Here is a 19,986-nt window from a genome sequence, read left to right as displayed (position 1 = left end):
GGCGGCGACTGTCGGAGGACTCAGAGAAAGGAATTTTACGGTAAGATTTTACAAAAATTCATTTTTCTCTTACGTCCTCCGACAGTCGCCGCCCCTTCCCAAATCTTCACCAATGGGATGTCCCAAAGCAGTGTAAACCTGAGGGGTGGGAGACGCAGCCGCACAGTAAGAGAACCAACCGGGCAACAGGAAAACGTGCTCAACAGGAGCAACAACCCAGGAAAAACAAGTAACCCAGGGGTAAAACACCCCAACAGCCAAGGACCCAAAAACAAGGGTCCCTAAGGCACTGCCGCACTGAGAAATTTACGGCCAAAGGAGGCATCGGCCGATGCCTGAACATCCACCTTATAGAACTTTGAGAAGGTGTGAACGGACGACCAAGTCGCCTTCTTACACACCTGGGCCACAGAAGCCTGATGCCGGAAAGCCCAAGACGTACTCAAAGACCTGGTAGAGTGCGCCTTTACAGGGAAGGGAGGAACCCTCCCCCTCAAGGCATAGGCCTGCACAAAGGTTTGTCTAATCCATTTGGCGATAGTCGCGGCCAGCGCCGCCATGCCCTTCCGAGGTCCGAGGAAAAAGAGGGAATCCGACTTGCGAAAAGGCTTAGTGGACGACAGGTAAACCCTGATCGCCCTGACAACATCCAAGGAATGTAAGGCAACCTCCTTAGGATGCTTCGGCTTCGCGCAGAGCGAAGGCAAGATAATTTCCTCATTAAGGTGAAAATCCGAGATCACTTTCGGCAGAAAGGACGGGTTAGGTCGCAAGACCACCTTATCCTTGTGTACCACCAAGTAGGGAGAGCTGCAGGACAAAACCGCCAGCTCCGAACCCTGCGAGCCAACGTGATCGCCACCAAAAAGGCCACCTTTTTGGATAACAGAGGCAACGAGATCTCCCTGATCTTTTCAAAGGGAGCATGTTGCAATGCGGACAGAACCAGGTTCAAGTCCCACGGAGGCAAAGGCTCCCTCCGTGGAGGGGCCAAATGGCGCACCCCTTGAACAAAGTGTGCGGATCAACGAGTTTGACGCCACAGGGCGCTAAAAAAAAACGGCCAGCGCAGAAATCTGGCCCTTAATCGTGGCCAGCGCCAAACGATGGTCCACTCCAGTTTGGACGAAAGCCAACACTCTGGACACCGAGTATGAGCGAGGGGAAAACCCCCTGGACTCACACCAGGCAAAGTATGCTTTCCAAGTACGGTAGTAAATCTTTCCCGAAGAGGCTTTTCTAGCCTTGATCAAAGTGGGAATGACCTCAGGGGAGAGACCCCTGTCCTTCAGGACCTGGCTTTCAACAGCCAGGCCGTTAAAGCCAGTGACTGTAAAGCAGGATGGAATATCGGCCCTTGAGACAGAAGGTCTTCTCGAAGCGGCAGGCGCCACGGAGCGTCGACTGCCAGATTGACGAGGTCTGCGTACCAAGACCAGCGAGGCCAGTCCGGTGCCACCAGAATCACCGTGTGCGGTTCCGAGGCTAACCTGCGAAGGAGCATGGACAGCAGCTGAAGCGGTGGAAAGGCATACATCAGACGATACTGATGCCAGGGCGCCACTAACGCGTCCGAGGCGTCCGCCTGAGGATCGCGCGTCCTTGCCACGAACCTTTCCACCTTGTTGTTTAGACGAGACGCGAACAGGTCCACATCTGGGGAACCCCACTTCGCGCACAACATCTGGAAGACATCCGGGTGAAGGGACCATTCTCCCTGGTCCAGGGTCTGGCGACTCAGATAATCCGCCTGCCAGTTCTCCACCCCCGGAATGTGAACTGCCGTTATCGCCGGGACGTGCGTCTCGGCCCAAGACAGAATGTCGGCCACTTCCCGAGCCGCTCGGGCACTCCTGGTGCCCCCTTGATGGTTGATGTAGGCCACCGCGGTGGCATTGTCCATCTGAACCCGAACTGGGCGGCTCTGAAGCCGTTCCGACCAATGCCAAAGGCAAAGCTTTATCGCTCGCAATTCCAGAATGTTGATCGGAAGGGAGGACTCCTCCTCCGACCAAGTCCCCTGGGCGGACAGAACGCCCAGGACACCACCCCAGCCCGACAGGCTGGCATCCGTGGTGACTACCGTCCACAACAACGGACGGAAAGACTTGCCCCCCGACACCGTCGGGGACTAGAGCCACCACAGAAGACTCTGTCTGGTGCGGTGGCTCAATGAGATCCGCAGATCCAAGGACTGCGGACGCCCGTCCCACTTGGCCAGAATCTCCGCCTGGAGACCCCGCGTGTGAAACTGGGCAAAGGGAATCGCCTCGAAGGCTGAGACCATCAACCCCAGACATCTCATGCATGTCCGGAGGGACGAGCTTTGGTTGTCCCTGAGGGCCCAGACCTCGTCCTGAAGCGTCCGGAGTTTGTCCTCTGGAAGGAAAACCTTCGCCTGAACAGAGTCCAGAACCATCCCCAAATAGGGAAGGCGAACCGAAGGACACAGAGTCGACTTCGGAATGTTTATGGTCCAACCGAACTCTTGCAGCGTCTGCACCGTGGTGGACAGGTCGGCCAGCAGGCTCTGGCTGGCATTGGACCATATGAGGAGATCGTCCAGATACCCCAAGACCGCAATGCCCTGTGCCCGCAACAGGGCCAGGACCGGCGCCAGCACCTTGGTAAAAACCTGTGGAGCCGAAGCGAGACCGAAAGGTAACGCCACGAATTGGTAGTGTTCCTCCGCAATGGCGAAACGAAGATACCGTTGATGACCCTCGAAGATGGGGATGTGTAGGTACGCATCCTTCAGATCGATGGAGGCCATGAACTCCCCCGGACTCAGGGCAGCCACCACTGAGCGCAGGGATTCCATGCGGAACTTGCAAACCCGCACAAAGCGGTTCAGAGCTTTCAAATCCAGAATCGGACGCACCTTGCCCTCCTTTCTGGGCACAGTGAACAGATTGGAGTAAAACCCCTGAAATCTGTCCCGATGAGGCACCGGAACCACCACTCCTTGGGCCCGCAGGTCCCGCACCGCCAGGCGCAGATCCTGCAAGCGCTCCGAAGACAGCTTAAGATTTGAGGGGAAAAATCTGCCCGCTGGCCAAGAGAGAAATTCGATCTTGTAACCAGATCGAACGATTTCCTGAACCCATCTGTCCTGAATGCGGATCAGCCAAGGTTGGAGGAAACCGCGCAGACATCCCCCCACCCCAGAAACGGGTGAGGGCGCCACTTCAGGCGGAACTGGCGTGGGTTGTCGAACCGGACTGGCCGGATTTTTGCTTACCCGCCCACGGCTTCTTCTGGGAGCCCTGGCCCTTGAAGGGCTTGCCCTTGGATTGTGACCGAAAGGCACGAAAGGACCCCTGGGAGAGCCTAAACGAGGAATTCCATTTGCCACGGAAAGATTTGTGCTTGGGATTCTGGGGTAAGAGAGTACTCTTGCCCCCAGTAACACCCTTAATCAGAGTATCCAAAGCCTCGCCAAAAAGGCGAGATCCCACGTAGGGAAAATCCGCCAATGTCTTGCGAGAAGATTGGTCCACCGACCAATTCTTCAGCCATATCAGGCGACGGTTGAGCACTGCCACGCCAGACAGGCGTGCAGCCAAAGGAGCTAAATTCAAGTCCGCATCACACAAGTACTGGGCTGCCATAACCGAAGCAAAAATAGGTTTTAGCATAGAACCAGCAACCATATAGGCATGACGGGCAAGAGACTCCAACCTCCTGTCCGTAGGGTCCCGGAAAACCGATGTATCCTCACAAGGAATCGCAGTAGCTTTGTTTAAAACGGCTACCGCATGATCCACCTGAGGCGCCACACACCAATGCTCGTCGGTGGATGGCGCAAATGGATAAAGCAGTTTAAACTTATTCAGCACTATAAAGGGCTTCTTTAAATTGCGCCACTGCTCATTAACAGTATGGTGAAATTCAGCAGGGCAGGGAAAAACCTGCGCTGATTTGCGGGTCCTCTGCGTCCCAAAGGAGGACACCCTAGCAGGAGCAGTGGGCTCATCCTCCAAGTGCAACGTATCCTTAATGGAGGCGATCAGCTCATCCATGAGTGCAAGCTCTTCAGGCGAGCCAGGGGGAGAAGCATCAACCCCTGCCACCTCCGCCTCCCCCTCAGACCCCATGAGGTCCAGAGATGAGCGAGACCCTGAGAAGGGCACGCCATCCACAGCAGCCACATGTAACGCTCCTGCGTTTTATGTATGATGTGGATTTACAGCTGCAGAAATATTCCACTTCAGTAGTCATGTAGAGAAACGCTGAGACACCAATCCCAACTCCCAAGACTCATCATGTGTGGATGATCTCAATTCAGCAAGTAAATACACACACTCAATAAGATGTTCCTAGAGTGACTTATGTATATAGTAACACAGTGATGATAGGCTGAAGAGACAGGTTGGGTAGAGATGGTAGATGACAGACACTTGAAAGGAAATGTTCTTGAAAGTAAGATAGTAGCAGATGGGATGCAGATAGGTTAGCAATCATGTATGGTAGCAGATGATAGAGTAGCAGGTGAACATACAGGAGAGACCAACCCAGTGCAAGAGCAGATGGTAGTAGGCTCAAGAGCTAGCAATCTTAGATAATGCAGATGTAATAATAGTCCTTAGTATGCAGAGCTAGATAGTGTAAGCTTTAGTATGAAGGTTATAGAGGTTTCCCCTGTGGGGTACTTATCACTAGTAGCAATGTAGCAGAGGAGAGGTTCGGCAAGAGCGGATGATCCGGTAGCGGGATACAGGGATCAGCGCAGCGTGGTTCCGACAGCGAGGTATGCTTGCAAGCATGAGAGCTTCAAGACAGGTTAGCATCAAGGCACAAAGCAGGTTGAACGAACACATGTGAGTGAAAGCTGGTGATTTAAATAGCTGTTCAGTCCGGCGCTCAGTGATGACAGCATCAGTCTTAAAGGTGTATGCGCACCTTACCAAAAGAGAATGGTGGGGCGCATACACTTAGGAAAAGAGTAATTAGGGTACCCAAAGGTACCAGAACATTACAGTACCCCCCCCCCCCTTAAGGCCTGCTCCTGAAGGCCTCTGGAGCTGGTTTGTCTGGGTACTTCGCATGAAAATTGCGGATTAATCTAGGGGCATGTATGTCAGAGGTGTTTAGCCAGGTGTCGTCTTGGGGCCCATAGTTCTTCCATCGAACTAAGTATTGAAGTCTTCTTCTGTGGATACGAGAATCCAGAATCTCTTTTATCTCATATACTTCTCCACCTTCAACTTGTACAGGAGGATGAGGTGAGATAGTAGGCCTTATTCCTTGGTCAGGAACATGAGGCTTCAGTAGCGACACATGGAAAATGGGATGTATTTTGAGGTCTATTGGCAATGTAAGCTGTACTGCAGCTTTTCCAATAAGTTTCTTGATTGGGAAAGGTCCCAAGAACAGAGGTCCAAGCTTTTTGCTAGGGATTTTCAGTCTTAAATTTTTTGTTGAGAGCCAAACGAGGTCCCCGATAGCATACTGAGGAGAAGGTCTTCTGCGAAGATCATAGTACTTCTTTTGTTGACTATGAGCGTGTGCAATGGTAGTATTAAGCAAACCCAGAGAGTCCTTTATTTGGGTAAGATAGTCTGAGGCTACTGGGTTATTTGAAGGAAGGATGCGTGGTGGAAGAATAGAGGGATGAAACCCATAGTTCAAGTAGAACGGACTCTGCTTGGTCGTACTGTGGGTTGGGTTGTTGTAGGCAAATTCTGCCAGAGGGAGAAGATCCACCCAATCATCCTGTTGGTAAGAAGTGTAACAACGTAAATATTGCTCGATGCATTGGTTGACTCTTTCAGTCTGTCCGTTGGTCTGCGGATGGTAAGGAGAAGTGAGCTTCCGCTCAATTCGTAGTATGTGACATAGTTCTTGCCAGAACTTGGAAATAAATTGTGATCCACGGTCAGACAGAAGAGTTTTTGGGATACCATGTAACTTAACCTTCTTAGCGGTATTCCCGAGTGTAGCTCGGGGTTAAATTTCAGAGCCAAAAGCGGTAACCCCGAGCCACACTCGGGGTACCGCCAGAAGCATCGCTGGATCCTGTAAAAGAGGTTTCTTACCTTGTCACCGGGATCCAGCGATGTGTCTCGGCGGTATCTCGCGGCGGATCTTCCTCCCGATTGTCTCCGTGCCACGGCTTCCGTCTCCTGTGACGTGATGTTCGCAGGGGGGTGGAACCGGCGGCAAATTCAATGGTAAAAACACACCAAACACACTGATACCATTCAAAATAAAAAAAAATCACATTAGTTTGCCCCCCAGTGCCCTTTCCTGCAGTTTTACTGTACTTTTTATGTAAATATATGTAAATATGAATGTAAATATATATATATACAGTATATATATACGTATATATATATATATATATATATATATATACGTAATTCTTGTGAATGAGCAGCCCAAACCAACTGTATACATTATATATATATATATATATATATATATATATATATATATATATATATATATATATATATATATATATATATATATATATATATATATATATATTGTGACAGGAAGTCAGCTAAATCTGGGAATGTAGTCACAGGAAGGAGATACATTTCCACCTGATTTAGAAAGTCCATTAATTAATTTAGGGTGTTGGCTACAGAGCTAGCCAGCAGGAAGTTGAAAGGCCTTCACCTGTTCAGAATGAGGGAGTTAAGGCTCTATAATTTGTTCAGAGAAAGTCCTATTGTTTGCTGCCTCCAGAAGCTGCATCCTGAAGCCATGTGGGCTGGGAGCAGGAGGACAGTCAGCGTGTGCCTCCCGACAGGATGTGTGGGCCTGGGAGAAGACCCCCCGGAGTGATGTGTGCCCGGGACGGTAACCAAGGGTGAATACGTCTCAAAGGTGAGAAGACGAACTGTTGATGTGAAAGAAACAAAAGGACTGTGTTGCCCTGTGAAGCTATTATAAAAGGACTATTGAGTGTCCGCTGTAGGACAAGGAAGTCTGCCCGACGGTAGGTTGGAGACAGACACTTAGGCAGGTTCCAGTTGTGAGAAGGTAGCCGCCCACAGAGGCAAGGATTTATTTTCTGTTTTATTTTATTTTGGATGTTTTGCTGCATACAGCCTGGTGAAGAAAACACCATTTAATAAACCACACTGTTTGTTTGCAAGCACTTGTCGGCTACCTCTCTGGGAAAACGCACCCCCCAAGGGGTCATCCACGCCTACCACCGAGCTAAATCCCTCACATATGGTGGAGGTATGCAGTGGGCATAAGCAGAGATCCCTGCAAGGAAGTGCAAATGTTTGATGAACTTTATCTGGTGCATGAGATTGCACAATCTATGTGTGCAGGAGAGAAGATCCTGACAGAAAAAAAAAAAGTGTTTTAAAGAGACAGCGGTCTCAAAATTATTTGATGAACTTTGTTGTGTCTGGTGCAAGTGACTGCACAAACTGTGTGCGCAGGAAAAGAGATCTTGCAAGAGAGAGAACAACTACATGTGTTAAAGAGACAGTGGTCTGAAAAATTTTTGCTGGACTGTGAAAAATTTGTTTGTGGAGTTATTGAAGATGGGGCGTTCAAAACGCCTGAAGAATGCAAAGATAGATGAAATGAGAGACCGGATTCTATGGATGGAGGGGATGTTGCCGTCTGAACCAGCCCCATCCATGCCTAAAGAGAGTCTACTAAAGAGGAAGGTTGTTGTCCCTAGCAACACTGATGAAACCGCTATGGAGACGCAGTGTGCTCAGATGAAAAGTAAACTCAAAATGGAGGAGATGTTGAAACATCTGATTATATCAAATGCAGCTCAACAGCAAGCAAATGCAGCTCAACAGCAGGCAAATGCAGATTTTCAGCAGAGCTTTGCAGCTCAACAAAAGGCTCATCAAGAGAGCATGGCAGGCTGGAAACAGAGACGCCAGCAGCCAATGGAGGCCATCGGTTTGGAGGAAACCGAGTATGTGTGCAGGGCTGAGTTGGATGCCTTGCAACGGAAAATGGAAGAAAAGGAACAAGCCTTGGAATTGCTTAAAATGGAGCATAGAAACTTGCAGGAAATGAATGAACTACTCAAGTCTCATGTGTTACAGTGGGAAGAATCCACTGCTCTTCTTTTGGTCGAGTTGCAAAAACGCAGAGAGACTATAATGGAGAAAGATACCATCCTCATGGAAAAGGAAAGTGAAATTCAGACTTTGCAGAAGCAAAGTATGGCTGATATGTTGGAGTTGCGTAATCAGCTGGAAAAAAGTCTTCAGTCTTTGGGAGCTACAAAAATAGACCTGCAGGAGTCGCAGGAACAGAATGTCGCTCTGAAAACGACATTGTCTCTCAGCGACAACGAGAAAAGTGAAAGAGAGGCTAAATTACTGAGTACTGTGTATGAGCTCACTACTTTGAGCAATGTGGTAAATGAATGGCGTGCGGACTGTGAAAGTTGGAAAGGGGAAGCCCAACGTGTCCAGCAGCAGTTAAAGGAGAAAGAAGCCTGTGTGGCAGAATTACATTCTTATTCCCAGATGCTAGCCAATGAGGTGAAAGCTCTTATGCAGGGAAAAGGAGATTGTGAACATAAGAGGGAAAAAGTAGAGGCACAGCTTCTGGAATCGCAAGTCAAGGTGTCAGAAGGTGACCGATTGTGTGCTAAGCTGTCAGAGAAGGCAAACCGACTGCAGGTTGAGTTGGACAATGTTACAAATCAGCTTTCTCAAGCAGACAGCAAATCTAGAGAAATTGCGGAAGATTTTTCTATCTTGGAATCGCAGCTGCAAGACACGCAGGAACTCTTACAGGAAGAGAGGTGTCAAAGGCTGAGTTTTAGCACAAAGCTCAAACAAATGGAAGATGAGAAAAATGGCTTCCTGGAACAATTAAAAGAGGAGGCGGAAGCAAAGAAAAACCTATCAGAGCAAGTCGCAACATTGCAAGCTCAGATAGCGGATATGAAAAAACGCATGGAAGAAAGCGTTGGTTCATTACAGTGTGTTGAAGATGTGAAAAAGAAGTTTGATCAGATGCTTGGTGAAGAGAAGACTGTGTCTGCAAAATATGCAGAAGAACGCGCACGTGCAGAAACGGAGGTGCGTGATAACGAGAGCAAAGCCCTGTTCTTGGCTCGCTCTTTGGAGGAAGCTCTAGAGTGTAAGGCTGAACTAGAAAGTGTTAAACAGCTGCGTACAGAAATGGAAGAATTGGTCAGCTCCAAGGATGATGTTGTGAAAAGCGTTCAGGAGCTAGAAAAGTCTAAGCGAGCCTTAGAACAGCAAGTAGAAGAGATGAAGATTCCGTTGCAGGAACTGGAAGAGGAATTCCAGGCAACAGAGGATCTGTCCCAAAGAGGGGATAGTGTGCCTGATGCAGTTTTTAAAAGGATCAGTGTTTTGGGGTCTGTCCTGAGTGAGCCTCAGAAATGTGACGACATGTGGCTTGAATCACCCCTTTGGAATAAACCGTTCCTTCAAAAACTTCAAGCATTGGAAAATGTATCATTAGAACTTCAGCAAACAAAGGAGCTGAGTAAGAAATGTGGTGATTTCTCAGTTCAGGCTGAAAACCTAGTGGAGAAAACTAAGGCTGTTGGTGAAAACGTGAAGCAAATGAATAAGTGCCTTTCAGGGAGTGTTTCCAAAATGGAACTGGTGAAAGACGGGTGGCAGAAGTTTGATCGTGATCTTGAGATGCATTCCATGTGGAATTCAGATAGAGAAAAAGAACTAGGTGACCTTGAGCGGTCAAATAGTTCAGCAGAAAGTGCATTGAAGAAACCTGTAAAAGAATGTGTTGCAGTTCCATGCTTCTTCACTGATGCAGAGAGGAGGTCTATAATGGATACCACCCAGATCGCTGGGTTCAACTGTGTTGTTGCCTTTGACCCCTATGTTGGTGGAAGGAAAGTTGATGATGTTCTGGTTGGCTTCTTCTGTGAAGAGTTTGGCAAGAAATATAAACTGAATATCAAATCAAATAGTAGGCCTTTACTGCGACTCGCTCAGGAGGGCGAAAAGTTTAAGAAGTTGATGAGTGCAAATGCTTCAGATCTGCCTATGAATATGAAATGTTTGGTGAATGATATTGATATCTCTGGGAAAAGGAACAGGGGTCACTTTGAAGAAATGTGTGACAGCCTGTTGTCTCAATTGGAAAATCCTCTGCACAGCATCTTAGAGCAAGCAAAGCTCAAGAAGGAAGATCATTCCCTTTTACAACAAAAAGTCAATGATTGTGTACAGATGTATGGAGAGGCAACTCAAGTCACAGAGGGATGTCAAGAGTCCCTACTTGGAACAAAGCTTAGTGAAGCAAAGGTTCTCAAAGTTTTGTGGAAAACATTTATGGATTGCAGAGAGAGGCGTCTTAAGAATGTTGAAGACATTAAGACTAGCCCAATTGAGTTGCCTATGGATCACGGTCCTCCATGGTGGATTGGACAGACGGTTATGAGGGACAAGCTGTCTGACATTTATGAGAAAGCTGTCAATGAAGATGACAGAAACGAGAAGGAGCAAAATGATGCCAAAAATGCAGTTGAAGAATGTGTATATGAGATGAGAGACAAACTGTGTGGCATTTATGAGAAATCCGTCAATGAAGATGACAAAACAGTTTCATCCGGAAGCTTGAGGATAATAGGAGGCTTATCAGTGAGTCAGCAGTGCCTGACACATGCGTGCCTGGAAATATGTGTCCCAACCCTAGGGTTGAAACAAGAGGGGGGGGTATGTGACAGGAAGTCAGCTAAATCTGGGAACGTAGTCACAGGAAGGAGATATATTTCCACCTGATTTAGAAAGTCCATTAATTAATTTAGGGTGTTGGCTACAGAGCTAGCCAGCAGGAAGTTGAAAGGCCTTCACCTGTTCAGAATGAGGGAGTTAAGGCTCTATAATTTGTTCAGAGAAAGTCCTATTGTTTGCTGCCTCCAGAAGCTGCATCCTGAAGCCATGTGGGCTGGGAGCAGGAGGACAGTCAGCGTGTGCCTCCCGACAGGATGTGTGGGCCTGGGAGAAGACCCCCCGGAGTGATGTGTGCCCGGGACGGTAACCAAGGGTGAATACGTCTCAAAGGTGAGAAGACGAACTGTTGATGTGAAAGAAACAAAAGGACTGTGTTGCCCTGTGAAGCTATTATAAAAGGACTATTGAGTGTCCGCTGTAGGACAAGGAAGTCTGCCCGACGGTAGGTTGGAGACAGACACTTAGGCAGGTTCCAGTTGTGAGAAGGTAGCCGCCCACAGAGGCAAGGATTTATTTTCTGTTTTATTTTATTTTGGATGTTTTGCTGCATACAGCCTGGTGAAGAAAACACCATTTAATAAACCACACTGTTTGTTTGCAAGCACTTGTCGGCTACCTCTCTGGGAAAACGCACCCCCCAAGGGGTCATCCACGCCTACCACCGAGCTAAATCCCTCACAATATATATATAATATATGTATACATAATATATGTATACATACATATATATATATATATATATATATATATATATATATATATATATATAATGTATACAGTTGGTTTGGGCTGCTCATTCACAAGAATTACATGCAAAATAATGGTACCGCTTTCAGCACCTAAAATGCAAATGAATCATACCGCCAGGGAGGTTAAAGACATGTTTCATCAGGAGTTCTGCCGTTTGTTTGGACGAAGGTAGTCTGCGAATAGCAATGAAATGTGCCATTTTTGTCAGATGGTATTAAATCCTTTGGAAGGAGGTAGTTCTACTATAAAGTCCAAGGACACAACTTCCCATGGAGTTTGGGGTATTGGTAGACTGCATAGTAGACCGGATGGTCTCGTAGTGTCAATTTTGGACCTGGCACAGACATTGCATGAAGAGACGAATTTTTGTATAGATGTTTTCATGTCAGGCCACCAGAATTGCCTGGTAATCAGATTAAGAGTCTTTGTCATACCCATATGTCCTGCCATAGGCACATCATGCGATAATTCCAAGATCTTGGTGCGCATGGTAGGTGGTATGTAAAGTTTGTTGTTGTAGTAGAGGAAGCCTTCTGCATCAGTATTTAGTTGTGGTGGGGGTGAATCCAAACTTATACCATGCAAAACCTCTTCCTTCAAGGAACGGACAACTCCAATAATGCGTTTGTGAGGTATTATAGGAACGGAAGGGATTTCGAAGTAGTTTTCTTCAGTTAGTCGTGATAGTGCATCCGCCTTTTTGTTCTTATCTGCAGGTGTGTAGGTCACTAGGAAGTTAAACCTTAGAAAGAATAGTGACCATCGTACCTGTCGGTGAGAGAGAGTTTTGTTAGTCTGAAGATATTGAAGATTTTTATGGTCCGTGTATATAAGTATTGGTAATCGGGTGCCTTCGAGTAGATGTTGCCAATTCTCCAGAGCCAATTTTATAGCAAGCAGTTCCTTTTCACCCACGGGGTAATTTACCTCTGGACTGCTTAAGGATTTAGAAAAGAAGGCGACTGGATGAAGTGGTGAAGTGTGAGTTGGTCGTTGGGAGAGTATTGCTCCTACTGCCATGTTTGACGCATCTACTTCCAGAATGTATTGGAGGGATGGGTCTGGATGGCGTAGTATGGGAGCAGAAGTAAACCTTGTCTTTAACAGGTGAAAAGCTTTATTTGCTTCATCTGACCATTTGAATGGTCTTTTAATGCTAGTGAGCTGTGTGAGGGGTCTCACAATGGCAGAGAAGTTTCTGATGAACTTCCTGTAGAAATTCGAAAATCCAAGGAATCGCTGTAGCGCCTTGCGTGTGGTTGGTGTAGGCCAATCCTGAATGCAGGATATCTTACTCATGTCCATCTTGATTCCTGTTTTGGATATGATGTAGCCTAGAAACAGTACTTCTTCTTTATGAAACAAGCATTTTTTCAGTTTCACATAAAGGTTGTGTGCAAGCAATCTCGATAATACTAGTCTTACATGTCTTATGTGTTCAGACAGGGATCGTGAATATATAAGTATATCGTCCAGATATACCACAACACAGACATCTAGTAAGTCTCTGAAAATATAGTTTATAAATCGTTGAAAGGCTGCAGGGGCGTTGCATAGCCCGAATGGCATTACAAGATATTCGAACAATCCGTATCTGGTTCTGAATGCAGTCTTCCACTCGTGTCCATCACGGATTCGAATGAGATTGTATGCTCCTTTCAGGTCCAATTTTGAAAAATAGGTAGCTCCACGCACCTGCTCAATGAGCTCAGGGATAAGCGGTAGAGGATAGCGATCTTTTATTGTAATAGCATTCAATTGCCTACAGTCGATGATAGGCCTGAGACTTGAGTCCTTATTGCGGATCAAAAAGAGTCCTGCTGCTGTGGAAGAAGTGGAAGGTCTAATAAAACCTTTTTTCAAATTCTCATCCAAATAGTCTTTGAGATGGGAAAGTTCATCCTGCGAAAGAGGATAAACATGACCGAACGGCAATTTGCTATTTGGGAGTAGATCAATACTACAATCATAGTCTCGATGGGGAGGTAGTGCTTGAGCATTTTTCTCAAGAAAAACCTCAGAGAGATCCTGATAACATAGTGGTGCAATCTCATCTGTCACCACAGACAGGATCTTCCCGAAAGACGGGAGGTTACACGTACCCTCGCAATAGCAAGAGAGGAAGGCCAGGGTCCGTTCCTTCCAATCTATGGTTGGTTGATGTGTGTGTAACCAGGGAAGTCCCAAAACAATGGGAAAGTGGGGTGAAGGTATTAGATCGAAGGTAGTGGTCTCCATATGAGACCCGTTAGTAGTGACTAGGAGTGCCTGTGTCTGATCAGTGATCGGACCAGAGGATAAAGGAACACCGTTAATAAGACTCACTGAGACAGGTTTAGGTTTAGAAATAATAGGAACTTTATTTAAAGCAGCAAAACGTATGTCAATATAATTTCCACAAGATCCTGTGTCAATCATGGCCTTAGTAGTAATCCTGTTCTGGTCCCACTGTAATGTTAAGCAAACAAAAAGGTAAGGGTTAGTAATTGAAGTTGTCAATCCCCCTAGAAGGACATGTGAACACTCACCCTTCTTTTTGTAGACTAGGGGACAGACGTTTATCTTGTGATCCGGGGATGCACAGTACAAGCAGAGATTACCAGATCGTCTTCTGGCTCTTTCAATAGTTGATAGAGGTGGGAGTATGGTTCCTACCTCCATAGGAATGGGGTCAACGGCCGAAATCCGAGAAGAACTGGATAATGGCATTCCCATTTTCTCAGCCTTTCTTTCTCGTAGTCTTCTATCTATGGTGATACTGAGTTGTATCAATGCATCCAGGGTTTTTGGCAGATCCGCTCGGGCGAGCTCGTCTTTAACGGCCTCTGATAGGCCAAGCCTAAATTGGGTTTTCAGAGATGCATCATTCCATTCTGAATCAAGGGTCCATCTCTTGAATTCTGCGACAAAGTCTTCCACAGGTCTCCTACCTTGTTTCAAGGAACTTAATTGAAGATCGGCAGTACTCTGCCTATTGGGATCATCATATAGGCTAGTAAGTTCTGCTAGGAACAAGGCATAGGAGTTGAGAAGCTGATCGCTTTTCTCAAAAAGAGAGTCTGCCCAGGCCCGAGGATCGCCTGTTAGGTAAGAAATAATAGTACAAACCTTAATGTGATCAGTAAGGTAGGTACAGGGTTTTAGCAAGGAAAGTAACTCACATGCGTTTTTAAATTCGTGAAATTTTTTGCGATCGCCTGTAAATACCAAAGGAGGATTTATTTTGGGTTCAGGGGACTGAGCAGTGGTAAGTTGTGTCAGTCTAATTACCTGCTGCGACAGAGCCCGATTGTCTTCTTTTAATTCAGCAAGTGTGTGTATTAACGCAGTTACTTGCTGTTTTAATTGTGTCACCTGAGTGGTTATTTCTGCTGAATCCATTTGAGGTTCATTCAATCTGTAACGCTCCTGCGTTTTATGTATGATGTGGATTTACAGCTGCAGAAATATTCCACTTCAGTAGTCATGTAGAGAAACGCTGAGACACCAATTCCAACTCCCAAGACTCATCATGTGTGGATGATCTCAATTCAGCAAGTAAATACACACACTCAATAAGATGTTCCTAGAGTGACTTATGTATATAGTAACACAGTGATGATAGGCTGAAGAGACAGGTTGGGTAGAGATGGTAGATGACAGACACTTGAAAGGAAATGTTCTTGAAAGTAAGATAGTAGCAGATGGGATGCAGATAGGTTAGCAATCATGTATGGTAGCAGATGATAGAGTAGCAGGTGAACATACAGGAGAGACCAACCCAGTGCAAGAGCAGATGGTAGTAGGCTCAAGAGCTAGCAATCTTAGATAATGCAGATGTAATAATAGTCCTTAGTATGCAGAGCTAGATAGTGTAAGCTTTAGTATGAAGGTTTTAGAGGTTTCCCCTGTGGGGTACTTATCACTAGTAGCAATGTAGCAGAGGAGAGGTTCGGCAAGAGCGGATGATCCGGTAGCGGGATACAGGGATCAGCGCAGCGTGGTTCCGACAGCAAGGTATGCTTGCAAGCATGAGAGCTTCAAGACAGGTTAGCATCAAGGCACAAAGCAGGTTGAACGAACACATGTGAGTGAAAGCTGGTGATTTAAATAGCTGTTCAGTCCGGCGCTCAGTGATGACAGCATCAGTCTTAAAGGTGTATGCGCACCTTACCAAAAGAGAATGGTGGGGCGCATACACTTAGGAAAAGAGTAATTAGGGTACCCAAAGGTACCAGAACATTACACCACATCGCCCTCTGAATCAGAGGAAATGGATAACCTGGCCCTTTTTGCGGATCGTTCAGCCATCAGCATATGCACCTGAGACACCAGATCAGCCCCCTAGGGGGGTGCAGCAGCCCCCTGGTCCCCCACCAGGGCGGGGGGAAACTTGCTATCCTGAGAATCCATGCCCACAGCAATGAAAGGAAAAAAGGGGAACTGTCCCTTTAACACCACGGCGAGCGCAGCCCACCGTACACTACTGTATGCACCAATCCCGCAGGGATAGAGAACACTGAGCAAGGAATGACAGGACAATGAAGGAAAAAACCTGGAGAGAGCACAAACAGGCTGCTGCCACCGATCGCTGTCCCAGAGAAAGAGGAAGTGATGCAATAACCGGCTGACTTATATAGCCTATGAAGGCTCCGCAAAAAATGGCCGCTCGGCTGAGGGATTGAGGCTACAAGAAAATGGCGCCGACATGTGCTCGAACGAGCGCGGCCCGCCAAAATGGCGGCGATTGGCGCCAAAAACACAGCGCTGTATAGGGACAGGGCCGTCCATAGCAATTTCTGCAAAAAAATGGCGGGCCGCAACAGCGGTCGCCGCTCAAGCATGTCTGTCCAATCTGCCCCACAGAATTCACAGCAGAGCGGGAGGGGCCCCCCCCTCGCAGCCCACAAAGGCATGCATCCATACAGGGATCTGACAGGGAGCCCGCATAGTACACAGACATGGGGGTACACACAGCCACAGACTGACACCCACACAGATGGTCCCCACCTGTACCGGATGGCGTGGGGAGCCGTCTCAAGCGACCAACCGCTATCAGGATGACAGGGAGTGCCGCAGCCAGGACGCAGTGGACTGCAGCACGAGACCGCAGAATGGCGTCCAGTGAGGTAGCCACCTCACAGGCAGCATCCCTGCAGCGAACAGGGATGGGTCGTTCATGGCGCCAGGGCGAACCATAGCTGAACACTCGATGGCAGGCTGGGGATCCATCTGGCCCTCAGCCCTGGGATCCAGGGCGGCCAGTCCGAGACCCAGCTCCGCATGATCATCTTCATCCGAAGATCCCTAAACTAAAGCTGACAAAATAACAGCTAGTAAAAAAAAGAAAAATACTTGAAATAAAATTAAAAAAAAGGGTAGAAGGCTGAGACTGAAGCCCCAGCACAGGAAAGCCTGCTACTCATAAGCTAGGCAAGATCAAACTGAGTTGGGAATGCTGGTGCAGGGAGGTATTGACTAAGGGGAAAGCCCCTAGGGGTGTGTCTATGCTAAAAGCTTTTGTTATTAACAAATCTTGTGCCTAGCTACTCCTGCGGAGAAAAGGTCAATACCCATTGGTGAAGACTTGGGAAGGGGCGGCGACTGTCGGAGGACGTAAGAGAAAAATGCGGTACTTGACCTACTGATTACCAACAATACAGACCTGCTCACGGATATAGAAATACGGGACAACTTAGGAAACAGTGACCATAGGTCAATAAGTTTCAGTATTAATTACAGTTATAGGAAGCAGAGGGGAAATATAAGGACACTGAATTTCAAAAGAGCCAATTTTCCAAAACTGCGCTCGCTGCTAGAAAATATCAATTGGGATAGAACCCTGGGAACAAAGAACACGGAGGAAAAATGGGAGTGCTTCAAGAGCATACTTAACAAGGGGATTGACCAGTGCATTCCAAAGGGAAATAAATTTAAAAGAGCAAAATTAAACCCTGGGTGGCTAAACTACAACATAAAAATGCATATTAGTGCTAAAGAAAAGGCCTTCAAAAAATACAAGACTGAGGGGTCATTGGCAGCGTTTAAGCATTACAAAGAGTGTAATAAGAAATGTAAAGACGAAATCAGGGCGGCTAAAATAGAACATGAGAGACATATAGCGGAGGAGAGTAAAAAGAACCCCAAGAAGTTCTTTAAGTATATAAACAGTAAGAAAGTGAGGCCAGAACACATTGGCCCCATAAAAGGTGACAAAGGAAATATGGCCACTGAGGACAGAGAAAAGGCGGAAGTGTTAAATAATTTCTTCTCTTCAGTCTTCACAAAAGAATCGGGGGGCTACACGAACCTTGCTTGTAAGGCCGAACTAAACAATACACCTCAGGAAATGCCGCCATGGCTAACAGAAGATAGACTTAGAACTAAACTAGAGAAACTTAACATAAATAAATCACCGGGACCGGATGGCTTGCACCCTAAGGGTTCTTAAAGAGCTCAGCCTCCAGATCAGCATATGGGATGCCCAGAAGAAGTCTTTCTTATGACGAAACGTTGGCGATCCCAGACGTAAACGTCCACACGCCCCCCAACGAAGCCGGCTGTTTATCCATATGCTGATCTGGAGACTTGCGGGACGCCGCAGTGGCATGCAGTGGCATGCAATGCCAAGCCGCTGCAAGTAAAGCCAACAGAATACTGGGATGTATAAAAAAGGGGATTCACTCCAGAAATAAAGAGATTATTCTCCCACTCTACAAGACTCTGGTCCGGCCACATCTGGAGTATTCCGTCCAGTTCTGGGCACCGGTCCTCAGGAAGGATGTGCTGGAACTGGAGAGAGTCCAGAGAAGGGCAACAAAAATAATTAGGGGAATGGAGGACATCAGCTATGAGGAAAGACTACAAGCACTGAACCTATTCTCTCTGGAGAAGAGACGACTGAGGGGGGATATGATATCAATGTTCAAATACTGTACTGGCGACCCTAGCATAAGGAACAAATTATTCAGAGAAAGGAGATGCAATAAGACACGTGGCCACTCACTAAAACTAGAGGAAAGGCAGTTTAACCTTAAAATGCGTAAGGGGTTCTTCACTGTAAGAGCAGTAAGGATGTGAAATTCTCTTCCACAAGCAGTCGTATCAGCAGGGAGCATTGATAGTTTCAAAAAACTGTTAGATGGGCACCTTAGAGACCACAACATACAGGGGTATACAATGTACGGTTAAAAGCAAACACACACACACATCATAGGTTGAACTGGATGGACTGGTGTCTTTTTTCAACCTCACTAACTATGTAACTATAAATGTTAGGTAAAGTTTTTACACTATGGCGAGCCTAATGGCCCGTACACACGTACCGATTGTCGGCCGTAAAGATGCTTCCGACAGCCGACAGCGCATTTTCGGCCGAACAGAATCTGTCGTGCAAGCATTAAAATTTTTGTTGGCCAACACCAGAACGGCCGATTGTTCGCCAGTCAGTACAGAATTCGGCCGACAGACAGCAGATTTGCAAGACGGGGCATGCTCAGAAAAGAAAAAAGACAAGGAAAGTTAACCATCACATGACATCACTTCTGAAGTCGGCTGTTGTTGGCCGACAAAATTCGTGTGCAGTCTTTTGCACTTTTCAACAGACAAGACAGCCCTCGGACAAAAGACGGACGATCGTTCGGCCGACGATCGGTACGTGTGTACGGGGCTTAATATCTTTTGGGGAACCTCTATGAGTGTGATATCCCAAGGTGTGTCATATGAGCTCTTTGGAGGACCCTAGCCAGTATTGAGCTGTGATTGTTGCTGACCCTTTGCCATGGTAAATCTGTGTATGGTGGAAGTTGCCATATTCCTACCCCTCCTAGATGGATAAAGGCCCTGGCTGGGTATAAGACATAAGTGTGGATGACCTCCCATTATAGGAGGACCATGCAAGCTGGTAAGTGAGCACCTTATATGGCAGAGGTCACACTTCATTTTTTGGTGTTGGGTGGTGTCAATATCACTGGAAGGACTCCTCTCATTAGAATTTGGACTTAATTTATTTTATTTTTCACTATTTGCACTGGTGGTTCAGTTTATCTTACCATGATTGCCCGATAGGGATGCTCATTTCACAGCAGAAATTTCTCTATGTGATTTGGAAATTTTTTTTGCTTCATTTATTATTTGTGTATTGGTGTTTCAGCGCAGCTCTATTTATAATTGTTTACAAATGACTGTGCTCTTAAAGATCATTTAGAATTTATAGCGCTGTTTCTTTCCTTTTATTAATACCCTTTATATAGCCAAAAAAAATCTTATAGTTACTCCTGAAAGTTTCCCCAAAGCTCAGGAGTTTTCAAAAATGGATCCTTGTTTTAACACTCAACTGCTTAATCTTTAATCCATTTTGCTTTGCTGAATCCCTAGGTGAAGTAAAGAAAGGCAAAGTGTCTGGATTCCATAGTTGGATTCGATTTTATCTCCTGGAGAAGAAAGGAATGTTGAATTATTTCAGCCACAATTATGATGGACCAGTAAGTTTCTTCCTATGTGGATAAATCATTTGCAGTCAGTTCTCAGATACTGGAAGCCATCCATTTTAGGCTTTAATTCTGAATTTGAAGTGTTG

At 46.5% G+C, this 19,986-nt stretch overlaps 1 protein-coding gene across 2 annotated transcripts in view; it reads left to right on the top strand.

Moving 5' to 3' along the window:
* The window catches only part of ENDOU (endonuclease, poly(U) specific), an 80,928-nt gene that overhangs the window by 46,902 nt on the left and 14,040 nt on the right, over nt 1–19,986 (top strand). For both annotated transcript variants that reach the window (XM_082247747.1, XM_082247746.1), the window contains one exon: nt 19,785–19,891. In XM_082247747.1, coding sequence (XP_082103873.1) covers nt 19,785–19,891 — 107 coding nt within the window. The remainder of the gene's footprint in view (nt 1–19,784; nt 19,892–19,986) is intronic.

The sequence above is a fragment of the Pelophylax lessonae genome (genome assembly GCF_965119305.1).
Source record: "Pelophylax lessonae genome assembly, chromosome: 2".
Lineage (NCBI taxonomy): Eukaryota > Metazoa > Chordata > Amphibia > Anura > Ranidae > Pelophylax > Pelophylax lessonae.
Note: the sequence above shows the minus strand (reverse complement) of the source record. Positions and strands in the feature narration are given on the sequence as shown.